Source organism: Malus sylvestris, chromosome 15, assembly GCF_916048215.2.
Source record: "Malus sylvestris chromosome 15, drMalSylv7.2, whole genome shotgun sequence".
NCBI lineage: Eukaryota > Viridiplantae > Streptophyta > Magnoliopsida > Rosales > Rosaceae > Malus > Malus sylvestris.
This window is the reverse complement of record NC_062274.1, coordinates 20,702,099-20,715,380: the sequence shown is the minus strand read 5'-3', so window position 1 is coordinate 20,715,380 and position 13,282 is coordinate 20,702,099. Positions and strand designations below refer to the sequence as shown.

Below are 13,282 nucleotides of genomic sequence, written 5' to 3'. Positions count from 1 at the left end.
TTGACATCTAGCAACAGGCCTGACAATTGCCCAACGAGCTTGCAGGATACCCAAATAACACTCCACATCCTTCTTACATCCCTCTTGACATTTTGTGAAGTGCTTATCTTTTTCACTCTGTGGATATGGCACTGTTTTGACAAACGTTGACCACTTTTAGTAAATGTTGTCTGCAAGGTAGTATGGTCCGTCGTATTTATGGTTGTTCATGCACAAAATCAGTGGAGACTTTGGTACAATAGAAAGTGTTAAGTTTATGACATTCGTTAGATTGCTCCGGTCACTAGTGTGGATAAGTATGTAAATGGATAGAGACAGGGAAGCAAACACAAGATGTACGTGGTTCATCTAGATTGGTTACGTCCACGGAGTAGATGAGTTCTCATTAATTGTGAAGGGTTTATACAAGTACATAGGTTTAAGCTCTCATTTGGTGAGTACTAGTGAATGATTTAGTACAAATGATATTAGGAAATATTTTGCGAGAATGATCTCCTTTTAAGAAGAGAGTTTCTAGCTTTGTTCTAACATGGACACGTGTCGTGTTGTGCTTGGTTTCTGATGTTGACACGTGTCGCGCTATGATTGGTTTCTGATGTCGACACGTGTCGCGCTGTGATTGGTCTCCTGGTTTGAAAGAAACTCTTCTGGGTCCTTGACAGTATAACGTTGACTGATGCTCGGTAGTTTCAGGATTGGTTAAGTATGGTACAAACAGTGCTCCCCTAAGTTCTCGAGTGAGGGAAGCTCCTCGGTGGGGGACTTGTAAGATCCAAGCCGCTGAGTAATCATGAAACTTCTAAGTACTGAAGTGTGGTATCATTTTTACTTGCCTTTTCTGTCTCATAAGTAGATGTGGCATCTTCTCTAGAAGTACTTTTCCTTCATCCATGGGTGGTATCTTTAATCGGTGGAAATGCACAAGGTAATGTATCAATTTCACTTGAAGCTTACTTGTAGTTTCATGCTTGGTCAATCGCGATACAAACCATGTAGTAGGAGTCCCCCAAGTCGCCGAGCTAGGAAATTTGCCGAAAGAGATGACATACAAAGTAAGCAATCAGAGTTCCAAGAAATCAGTCCCAGATCAGAAGTTTGATTTCAAGTTCCGGCTGATTATTCTCATTCTCCCTATCTTGCAGGCAGAAAAAAGGATAAAGAGAAGAAAAAGGATAATAGATGATATGAGATACTTTTGCTTTTTGAAGAAGTAACTTTCCACAGGCTTATTCTTGAACTGGGCTGGAGGGTTTTTTGGTTTTCTCCAGAGTATAAAGCCGACTCAAGAATTTGATGGTCAAAACAAGTCCATCAAATCAATAGTGCGTTTGACCTTGATGATATGAGATACCTTTGCTGTTGACAAAGTAATAGATGAATCGGCATGTGTTCTATTGCACTTGTCTCCACATACATCCTTGTATCCTTCTCACTTGCCCTATCTGTTCCTCAAGCAGATGTGGTATCTTTTCTTGAAGCATAAGATGTTGAAGATGAGTACTCGAGAGCAATGTCAGGTAAGTAATCATGCAAGGAGTTCCAGGCAATCAGTTCCTAACTGGAAGCTTGATTCCAAGTGATGACTGATTGATCTCTTTCTCCTTGTCTTGCAGGTAAGAACAAGGGCAAAGGAAATGACATGGAAAAAGCATGATATGAGATACTCTTGCTCTGGTATGCCGTGTTTGCAGAGGTATTATCAGGGGGAAAGGAAGTTGAGTATTTCGAGAGACTCTATTGAGAGTGCCCTATCAGATATGAAGAAAAGTTGAGCATTTTTTTTATTTGCAGGTCTGCCTAGTTGTGGAGGATAAAGGTTGACATATATAGGAATTGTCCCAACAGTGATTAGTAATGTTGTTCCTTTACCCTTTTCCATCATAGCAATGTAGTGTGAGCTATAAGATTCACGTGTTTTAACTTTGTCAGAGCACTTTGAAAAAGTGGTCTCTGGTATCTGGAAAGCTGATGTTGCGTGTGAAGATTGCAGACAAGTTTTATCCAAGGAAATTTGGCTCTCGAAGTTCAGAGAATGATGCCTCTTCAGTTTCGAACAAGCAATCCTGTCGGGGATCTGGCTCTCAAGATTCGAAGAACGGTGCCTCTTCGATTTTTGAGAAAGCAATCCTGTTGGAAGTCTGGCTTTCGAGATTCGGAGAGCGATGCCTCTTCGATTTTTAAGAAAGCAATCCTGTTGGGAGTATGGCTTTCGAGATTTGGAGAGCGGTGCCTCTTCGATTTTTGAGAAAGCAATCTTGTTGGGAGTTTGGCTTTAGAGATTCAAAGAGCGGTGCCTCTTCGATTTTTGAGCAAGCAATCTTGTTGGGAATGTTTTCTCGAATGTGAATAAAGGTTGGGCATTTTTGCTAGTCTGCCTTGCCACAGAGCACGGAGGTTGACACATATTGGGACTTTCCAGTTATCAAGCAGTGGTGTTGTTCCTTTACCCCTGTGGGTAATGGTAGGGTAGCTGGACCTTCAAAATTTATGTGTCTAAACTTTGTCAGAGATCTTTGACAAAGTTATATGTGGTACCTGAGGAGCTGATGTTGCGTGTGGGGATTGTCGACATATTTTACTCAGGAAAATCTACTTTTCGAAATCCGTAGAGTGGTGCCTCTTCAATTTTTGAACAAACGGCACTGCTGCCCTTTCTTTTATAGGGGCACCAATTGTGTGCAAGAAGTACGTTCAAAGAGTTATTGCTTGTAGGAAATTTCCCCTTATTTTCGTACTTCAGAGATTTATTGGACCTTATTTCTCCTTCATCATTTCTAAAAATGTCTGGCCCATCCGACCGTCGTTTTGACTTGAACTTTGGTGAAGAGGCAGCCATGCCTCCTCAAGACAACATATGGCGCCCATTATTCTTATCCCCTACTGGTCCTCTTACCGTTAGGGACTCTGTGATGAAGAATGATATGACCGCTGCAGTGATGGCTAGGAACTTTCTCACCCCCAAAGATAACAGACTACTTTCCAAACGGTTCGATGAATTGGCTGTTAAGGATTCTCTGGCTCTCGGTGTTCAGTGGGCAGGTTCTGTGTCTAATATGGCACAACGTCTATTTGCTCGAACCCGCCAAGTTGAATCATTGGCGGCTGAAGTGATAAGTCTCAAACAGGAGATTAGAGGGCTCAAGCATGAGAATAAACAGTTGCATAGGCTCGCACATGACTATGCTACAAACATGAAGAGGAAGCTTGACCAGCTGCAGGAATCTGATGGTCAGATTTTACTTGATCATCAGAGGTTTGTGGATTTATTGCCTTCGTTTTCTAGGGTTATACCGCGTAATGAAGCTCCAAATGATTAACCTCTGGTGCCTCCTCCTTCTGGGGTTCTGCCTAGTACTGAGGCTCCGAATGATCACCCTCTGGTGCCTTCTCTTTCTGGGCTCTGTCGACTGCTGCAACTTCTCCTGAGCAACCTTTGTGGAGGCTCTCTCTTGTTTGTTTATTTTGATTCATGTATATGTACATATTTGTAACTCATCGGAGATATCAATAAATAAGCTTTACTTCATTTCAACGTATTGTGTTAAATACACCAAAGCCTTATTCACTAAGTTCTTTGAATTTTTTCTTTTGTTGAAGCTTGTATGTTGAAGCTTTGTGACTGAAGCATGTAGGTTGAGGTAGTGCTCCCTTAATTTCCCAAGTGAGGAAAACTTCTCGGTTGGAGACTTGAAAAATCCAAGTCACTGAGTGGTTGTGAGACTTTCGAGTATCAAGGTGCAGTAGCATATGGTAAGAGTCCCCAAGTCTCCGGTCGAGAGAGTTGACGAATAAGGTGTCTTGCTAGTAGCCAAGTTTCCAAAATAACAAAACTTCACCATTTTCCTTTCTAAGTGGTAACCCAAAACTCCTCATTCATATATATTTGTTATGAAAGTTGTTAGACCCAAAGAAAATGAGGCCTAGGCCTTCTTTTTTTTTTTTTTTTTTTTAATTTTAATTTTTTTTTTTTTTTTGAATTTCTGAAAAAATAAATATATATATATTTTAAGCTTTGTAGGTGAAGCTTTGTAGGTGAAGCTTTGATGTTGAAGCTTTGTAGGTTAAGCTTTGAGGTTGAAGCTTTGTTGGGTACCATGAATTGATTTTGCTTCACACTATCTTGATCAAGAGTTTGTGAAGCTTTTGGCATTTGTAGTTGAAGCTTTGTAGGTGAAGCTTTTGTGTTGAAGCTTTGTAGGTGAAGCTTTGGAGTTGAAGCTTTTATAGGTGAAGCTTTTGTAAGTGAAGCTTTGGAGTTGAAGCTTTGTAGTTGAAGCTTTGGTGTTGAAGCTTTTGTGGTGAAGCTTTGTAGGTGAAGCTTTATAGGTGAAGCTTTTGTGTTGAAACTTTGTAGGTAAAGCTTTTGTGTTGAAGCTTTGTAGGTGAAGCTTTTGTGTTGAAACTTTGTAGGTAAAGCTTTTGTGTTGAAGCTTTGTAGGTGAAACTTTTGTGTTGAAGCTTTGTAGGTGAAGCTTTGGTGTTGAAGCTTTTGTTGGCACCATAAATTGGTTTTGCTTCACACTGTCTTAATCAAGAGTGTGTGAAGCTTTTGAGAATTGCAGTTGAACTCTTTTGATGAAGCTTTTGTTGGCACCATAAATTGGTTTTGCTTCACACTGTCTTGATCAAGAGTGTGTAAAGCTTTTGAGAATTGTAGTTGCCCTCCATTGATGAAGCTTTTGTTAGCACCATAAATTGGTTTTGCTTCACACTGTCTTGATCAAGAGTGTGTGAAGCTTTTGAGAATTGTGGTTGAACTCTTTTGATGAAGCTTTTGTTGGCACCATAAATTGATTTTGTTTCACACTGTCTTGATCAAGAGTGTGTGAAGCTTTTGAGAATTGTGGTTGCCCTCCATTGATGAAGCTCTTGTTGACACCATAAATTGGTTTTTGCTTCACATTGTCTTGATCAAGAGTGTGTGAAGCTTTTGAGATTTGTGGTTGTCCTCCATTGATGAAGCTTTTGATTTCCACCATAAATTGGTTTTGCTTCACACTATCTTGATTAAGAATGTGTGAAGCTTTTGAGAGTTTGTAGTTGTCCTCCATTGATGAAGCTTTGTTGAATTTCCCAATTTCCCTTTTTTGATTTTTTTTTTTTTTTTTTTTTTAGGAAAACTGGAAATTTGAAAATGTAAGAGAGACAACATATACAAGCCACACCTTGAAGTAGTCGAAGGTTTGGTTGAACCATATAAATTGAATTTGCTTCGAACAGTCTTGTTGAAGAGTGTGTGAAGCTTTCTACGAGTTGTAATGTTTGCATTGTTGCAGAGGAGAAATGTCTGAAATAGATACAAGAGGGCTGAATAGCTTGATCTTCGTATACCATGCATTGAAGTTGTTCAGCTACATTAAGTGCCCTAAAAGCTTCAGCAAACATGATATTGACCGAACCCCCTAAACAGGATTCATCATACTTTAAAGTTGGCTATGTGAGCTTCCACGATCAGTAGGTCGTTGTGAGGGTAGATGATACCTCTTTCTTCCTCGGGGTAGAAACATATTGGATCCTAGTTAGGCTTTTGATACTTGCCTTCCATGATGTCTTCCACGTGAAACACTTGGTGGCCAAGCCTTAAAGCTTGTTCACTATTTTTCATGGCCCTATTGGAAGATTCAGATATGGGTGTGCCGCCGCTTATGGAATATATCACATGCACTTGACATTGGTTACGGTTATCCCTTAAAGGGTGAATGATGAATTGATCAATTTTTGCTTCAAGCGCCAAAGCTTCAATATGATCACGAAGGGTGATACACTTCTCGCTGTCATGGCCATTATGCTTGTAGTAGCAGCAAAACATGGTCGTGTTCTTCATGGGCTTGTAACCCGACTGCCTCGGCATTAGCTTCGTATCAGGTGTGTTATGCTGGGGTAAATGGCCACGCAAGTGGCGTTCAAAGGTGTGTATGTCTCATACCTCGAGGTAGGGTCTGTCCTGACCCGTGCTTGGCCCACTGTGTTGACTGCCTGGGGGCGGACGTTATCGTGGCGACACCCTTAGTTATCGTGGTAGTGTCCCTTACTCATTTTACTAAAATGAGACTGGTGAGGATGGAAATCTTTCTTTTTGCCCTGAGATTGATATGTCTGTTGACTTGGCGAAGTATTAAGTAAGGTAAGGGAAGGCACCGCTGCCATTTGGAAGGTTGAGGTCTTCTCATTTGGGTGGGTCTGGCTTCCACTCCCCACTTGCTGATAAGGGATGGTTGTTGGGGGTTTCCCTTGGTATGTCCTTGCCTCGGCGGAGGCATGGTTATATGCTTACGCCATCACCTTAGAGTAAGTCTTCCAATAACAGTCACGTAGGCCTGTCGTGAAGGCTTTGAGGGCAGCCTTGTCGTCTGCCTCGGCATAACGAGAATACTCATGGCTGAAGCGGCCATCATACATATGTAATGACTCGTATGGTTTCTGGCAAATAGTGTACAAGTCATATGCAGAGTGTAAGCGATCGGTTTAGAAAATGTGTTGAGAAACAAACAGTTTCCTCAATTCCTCAAATGAGTCTACCGTCTCAAGTGGAAGACGACAATACCAGTTTAGAGCTCCGCCAAAGAGGGTAGAGGGGAAGAGAAGACATCGCTCTTCGTCGGTGTGCATCTGGTATGCCATGGTGGACTCAAAGAGGTTAAGGTGTTCAATCGAGTCCTCCTTTTCAGTATAGAGTTGCAAGCCAAGCTTCTGCTTTGTTTTTGCTTGGAGGGGGTGTTGATGATCCTTCTTGTAAGAGGGTTAGGCCTAGGTTGGTTCCAATCAGGTATCTCAGCTTGTCATTTAGCCTTCAACTTGTTTACTTCCTTAAGGAATTGTAGGACAAGAAGGTCCTGAATGGAGTCATGTACCACTAGAGCTTTCTTTCGTAAATCTCCATCTCCTCTTGGAAGTAGAAAGGTTTGATTAAGAGCATGTGATTTTTCCCTGGACTCGCCGTACTGACTTCCAAGGTATGTCTGTCGGAACATCTATGAGTCCCCTATACCTTTGTGTTTCTCTAGGACTTGTTGCCCCTTCCCCAAATTGGTAGCCAGCCTGGGACATGGAAGGGGACCGAGTCTTTCAAAGACCCTTGGGTCATTGATCTTCGAGCTTACATGGATGAAATTGTCTCGACGTTGCTTTAGGAAGTCTTGACAGTCACGAAAAATGGCTTTCGATCCTTCCACTCCTTCTGTAAGAATGTGTTTTCCTCCACTCCTCCTACTTCGGGTCGAAGCAGCTAGGTTGAGAAAAGTCTCATGTTGGTCACCATTTCGATGAGTAGCTCGCTCCTCAACAAGAATACCCATGTCGAGGGTAAATGACCCTCCGTGTTGGGGGGCACCCAGTTGATGGTTGACTTCCACAGGGGTGATGAGCTCATGTGTTTTAGTATATATAGCCTCATGGAGCATCTCGAAGACCTTCTTATACTGCTCTTGGAGGATCTCATTCTTCATCGTTATCTTGTTATTCTAAGCCTCCAGCTCATCGACTTTAGCCTGAAGAGCAAACTTTTTTTGTTCCTTCTTTCGTTGCTTCGCTCAGGGTGCGAGAGGGGTGTCGTTCTGCGTGTTGTGGCTTCCTTCGCTCCCTATGTTAGAGAGGGATGCCTGGTAAGCAAAAAGTACGAATGGTGGAAACCAGCTTGACAAAGCTGAAGAGAGTAAGAAAAAGTGTGATTCCCACAGACGGCGCCAAATGTTAATGCACAAAATCAGTGGGGACTTTGGTACAACAGAAAATGTTAAGTTTGTGACCTTCGCTACATTGCTCCGGTCACTAGTGTGGATAAGTATGTAAATGGATAGAGAGAGGGAAGCAAACACAAGATGTTCGTGGTTCACCCAGATTGGTTACGTCTACAAAGTAGAGGAGTTCTCATTAATTGTGAAGGGTTTACATAAGTACATAGGTTCAAGCTCTCCTTTAGTGAGTACTAGTGAATGATTTAGTACAAATGACATTAGGAAATGTTGTGGGAGAATGATCTCCTTTTATAGAAGAGAGTTTATAGCTTTGTTCTGACATTGACACGTGTCGTGTTGTGATTGGCTTCTGATATTAACATGTGTCGCGCTATGATTGGTTTCTGATGTCGACACGTATCACGTTGTGATTGGCCTCCTGGTTGGAGGGAAACTCTTCTGGGTCCTTAACGGTATAACGTTGACCGATGCTCGGTAGTTTCGGGATTGGTCAAATATGGTACAAACAATGACCATTAATCCAATATGTGCACCTCGGTGATTTTCCTTACAGTAGTTCATCGAACACTGGAGATTGGGCAAGGACATTTAGGTCATTCTGAGCTCCTGGAACACCAAAAAAAGCATGCCAAATCCATATATCAAATGAAGCCACCGCTTCCAAAATGATACTTTTGTCTCCTTTTATATCACCATAAGCTCTTTGCCATGCACTTGGATAGTTTTTCCAAGTCTAGTGCATGCAGTGGATGCTTCCAATCATGCCAGGGAAGTCTTGCATCTCACCTTTCCTCAAAAGCCTTCGCATGCCCCTTGGTGTGGGCTTCCGGAGGTACTCATTGGTGCAGAGGGCTTCAATTGCAAAGTTGCATCAGGGACTCCAGAACAATTGTTTTTCCCATCCTCGCGATCTCATCCACTTAATATGCAGATGCTCTATATGCAAGCATTCTCAAGGAAGCCATAATTTTTTGCTCAGGAAGAAGACCTAGAACATGAAAAGCATCCTCCTTTTGCACAAAGTATGGATCATGGATGCAAATAGCACTCATGATTTTGTCAAACAAACTTTGTTGCATTCTAAAATGATGTCTAAAAACATGATCAGGAATACGCTGTTGGGAATAAAATAATCTTCCAAGAGATCTTTACCTCGTCTTTCCCTTTTTCTATCAAAGTTTGCGGCTTGTCCGAGTTTGCCAATCTGACCCACAGCTTCCATGACACAGCGGAAATGTGAGGCCCTCTGCGTTCTATGGTCATCATCCTCATCCTCATCCTCCTCCATTGCGAAAGCCTCATCTCCACCTCCACCCTCCTCAAGATTGACCAATTCTTCCTGTTATGCCAACAATCTTTTATGTTGCTCCTCAAACTGTTTATACACTCTCCTTGAAGACATTGTAAGAACTTAAGATTTGAAAACGATGAAGAAGGATTATATGCTAAAAAGAATGATTGAGTTTGGTGTGAGGATTGATGAAGGGAATGTAGGGTTTATATGGAAAAAAAAAAAAGATGAGGTTCTGGACAATGCCATGTGGCACTACCTGATTAGTTGAAAATCTTATCGAAATTTTGGCTAAATTATTGTAAACATGAAGTAACACATGGCGCATTGGGATTGGTTGAAATTCTTATCGGAAATCTATCCACAAAATAGTACGTTCGGATAATGACACGTGGCGTGACAAGATTGGTTGAAAATCTTATCGTAATCTTGGCTAAATTATTGTAAACAGATAGTGACACGTGGCGTGTCGAGATTGGTTGAAAATCTTATCGGAAATCTATCCACAAAATAGTATATTCAGATAATGACAAGTGGCGTGACAAGATTGGTTGAAAATCTTATCGTAATCTTGGTTAAATTATTGTAAAAGATAGTGACACGTGGCACGTCGGGATTGGTTGAAAATCTTAGCGGAAATCTATTCACAAAATAGTACGTTCGGATAATGACACATAGTGTAACGAGATTGGTTAAAAATCCTATCTGAAATTAAAACTATTTTATTTATTTATTCTTTTATAAAAAATTTAAAATATTTTAAATGGATTGATTACTAGCGCATTTTGTAGGGGTGGAGATCGTTTGTGCCAGCGTATTTTTTAAACTGTGTGCCAGCGCATTTTTTTAAGAATAAAGATGCATTTGGCCTAACACTGTTCATTATGATATATCACGGTTCACTGATGCTAATATTTTTTTAAGGGTGGAACTGATCTAAAGCAATAATTGCCAATTGCCTAATAGCTTGGACAATTATCGCTCTAAGAGTTGGAGTTGCTCTAAAATGATATTATGAAACTGCTAACTCAACTAGCACGCTGAACAGAACTCGTGTGTTTGTGTTCCTGTACTGTCGTGGTCATAAGCATCGAAACCCTACGCACTATAGCTGCATCACACGCTATCATCAGTAGATTCAGTCATTCAGAACTAACATTTAACCTAGCAACTATAACAAGCTCTAGGCCCTAGCTAGCTAGCTACAAGCCTAAAAGCCTACAAGACTAAGCTAGATATATCATATATATATATATAAAGCTTAGAAGTGAGCAGTTTAAGAAGCAGACATTCCTGGTTAGACTACAACTTAACTTTTCATCTCACTTTCCCGATATAGAAACCTTTCTGCTTTCCTCTCCATTTCTTCATCCAGCACATGACTTCCATTATATATACAACCAACCCTCTTCCCATTTCTTTGATATATCAACTAAAACAAGATCTGAAAATTACTAGAAAAAAGTAAGAAAATTGAGAGAGAGATTATGGGTCGTGGAAAGATTGAGATCAAGCTGATCGAAAACCAGACCAACAGGCAGGTGACCTACTCCAAGAGAAGAAATGGGATCTTCAAGAAGGCTCAGGAGCTCACCGTTCTCTGTGATGCCAAGGTCTCCCTCATCATGCTCTCCAACACTAGTAAAATGCACGAGTATATCAGCCCTACCACTACGTACGTCCTTCTCTCATCAAACCCTATTATTATTTCATTAATTTCTCTATTTTTTTGTAATTAATTTCCTCCTTTTTTTTTTTTTGCAATGTCTACTTAAAATTTGATGTAATAGGACCAAGAGTATGTATGATGACTATCAGAAAACTATGGGGATCGATCTATGGAGGACACACTACGAGGTTAATTATAATAATGAAGGATATACTCTCCACTAATTTTATTTGTTTATTTTTTTTCTTGGAAGTTTTTTAGTGTTTTTGTTTCTGGTTAATTAATTGGTTCTTTGGTGGTTGCAGTCTATGAAAGACACCTTGTGGAAGTTGAAAGAGATCAACAATAAGCTGAGGAGAGAGATCAGGTAACATCTATTATTCAAGCTAATTAATTGGGAAAACCAAAAAAAATTCAATTTGTTTCTGAGAGGAATATATGTTATATATATGATTATTACAGGATTAGAGCAATACATGTATAAATTAATATGTAAACTTAACAGGCAGAGGTTGGGCCATGATCTAAATGGTCTGAGCTATGACGATCTCCGTTCTCTTGAGGATAAGATGCAATCTTCCTTAGATGCCATACGTGAAAGAAAGGTCGGATTTTTCGTTTCTATTTAGTTTTAGTTTTTGGTATCAAAAAATAATTATAAATTCCAAAAGGTGTTGCCTGGATATAGATCTGTAAAAATCATCTCATCTCAGGGTTTCAGAAATTTAGTCCATATTAAGTCTTGATGAATTTCATAATAATAAACAAATTTTGTAGAATTTCATAAAATATAGGATAACAATTTTTCATGACAAACATTTATTTATTTTACTTTTGATCTTCATGATAAACATTTACTTCGAGGAATTTCATATAATAAACAATTTTTTAGACATGTAGAATTTTGTAATCCCTCGCAGACAAGCCTTGATAATCTGTCATCAGTATGAAAACACCTTGAAATTTGAGATTTCGATTAAAAATGAGAAAAATTTTAATTTCTAGGTGTGGCAGGATCTTACTGAATAATCGTGAGAAAAATGTTACAATGGATGATCTAGTCAAATTGGGTCTAGAAAGACAAAAGACTCGTAGAATTTGAGAAAATTTTCGAAGTACCCAATATTAAATGGGTATTTTGCGTATTATAATGCAAGTGGATAAACACAAAAAAATATATAATTTTCTCCACTTATATTATAACATATGGATTATTGCTTAAACATCCGGCACTTGAAATTATCTCTCATAAAATTTGGAGGAACCTTTTGAATTTTTACCTCTGATTATCCATGATGATAAAATGGGCCGTACTCGATTCCTTTTGATCATTGCTAACTAATTAAGTTGCTTTGGCCTCCTGCCACTTATACATCATACCTTCATACTGCATCTCAATTCTCACATTCCGAAGGCTTTCTCCCTATCCTTTTAGAAATGCAACACAAGAACTTGATTTGAGCTTCTTGAAGTTTGTCTGCGGTTATTGGTACTGATGATGGATTTGGCAATGACATTTGTTGCATTTTTACAGTACCATGTGATCAAAACTCAAACGGAGACCACCAAGAAGAAGGTAATTATATCATTAGAAATTTGTACTGGATCATAAATTAATATTTGTAATCTTCTAGTACTATTCTTGAAATTTAATTTAATTCCACCACTGCAGCTTAAGAACTTGGAGGAAAGAAGAGGAAACATGCTGCATGGCTATGTAAGCATATATATATATATATAATCAAGCATTCTAAAATCAATTCAATTTCTAATGAATTCCTTTAATTATTATCTTTTTTTAATGATATCTGATAACATGTTTGTTAAATTTGGATTTTGACCAGGAAGCTGCCAGTGAGAATCCACAATATTGTTATGTGGACAATGAGGGAGACTATGAGTCTGCACTTGTATTGGCAAATGGGGCAAATAACTTGTACACTTTCCAGCTCCACCGCAACTCCGACCAGCTCCACCACCCTAACCTCCACCACCACAGAGGAAGTTCGCTCGGCTCCTCCATCACTCATCTACATGATCTCCGCCTTGCTTCATCGTGATCCGAGAGATGATTAATCGCCACTAAGTTTTATATTAAGGTCACTTATAATTTTATATATATTCCTCAGAGACTTAACTGCTTATGTTCTAAAGTGTTTTTTTAGTGATGATCTTTAGGCACTTGGATTACCTCTAAAAACATATGCATAAATATATCTGGGATGTTTTATTTAATGATAACACTAAGACAAGAATCTATGGCCTGAAAGTAATAATATTATGAACACTTCCGTGCCCTTCTTGCTTGTTGGTTTGTTTGTATAATACTTCTATTCTATATATATCATGGCTGACACTGTTTTGGTATTTTGGTTTGTTTATCTTGGATGTTTTATATTGGCTCTACATCTCTGTTGGAATTTTATGAAAGATGTATGCGTAGAGGGATATTTTGTCTTTAATTCTTTCTTTCTTTTGTCATTTAAACCACTTTTGTGTTGATACTGATACAATTTAATATGTTATGTTGGTCGTTTATCATCATCGAACTTTTAATGTTTAAATGATGATGATTTTTATCCACGGTAAACATATAAAGTTTATTGATACACAAAATCAGTGAGGACT

General features: G+C 39.3%; 1 protein-coding gene across 1 annotated transcript; it reads left to right on the top strand.

Annotated features, from left to right (window-relative positions):
• Positions 1-10,376: 10,376 nt before the first annotated feature.
• On the top strand, positions 10,377-13,021 carry LOC126602222 (agamous-like MADS-box protein TM6). Its single transcript, XM_050269052.1, has 7 exons — positions 10,377-10,660; positions 10,776-10,842; positions 10,960-11,021; positions 11,160-11,259; positions 12,189-12,230; positions 12,327-12,371; positions 12,499-13,021. Exons 1-7 carry the CDS (start codon positions 10,473-10,475, stop codon positions 12,712-12,714), a joined length of 720 nt encoding a protein of 239 aa, XP_050125009.1. The 5' UTR covers positions 10,377-10,472; the 3' UTR covers positions 12,715-13,021.
• Positions 13,022-13,282: the final 261 nt, after the last annotated feature.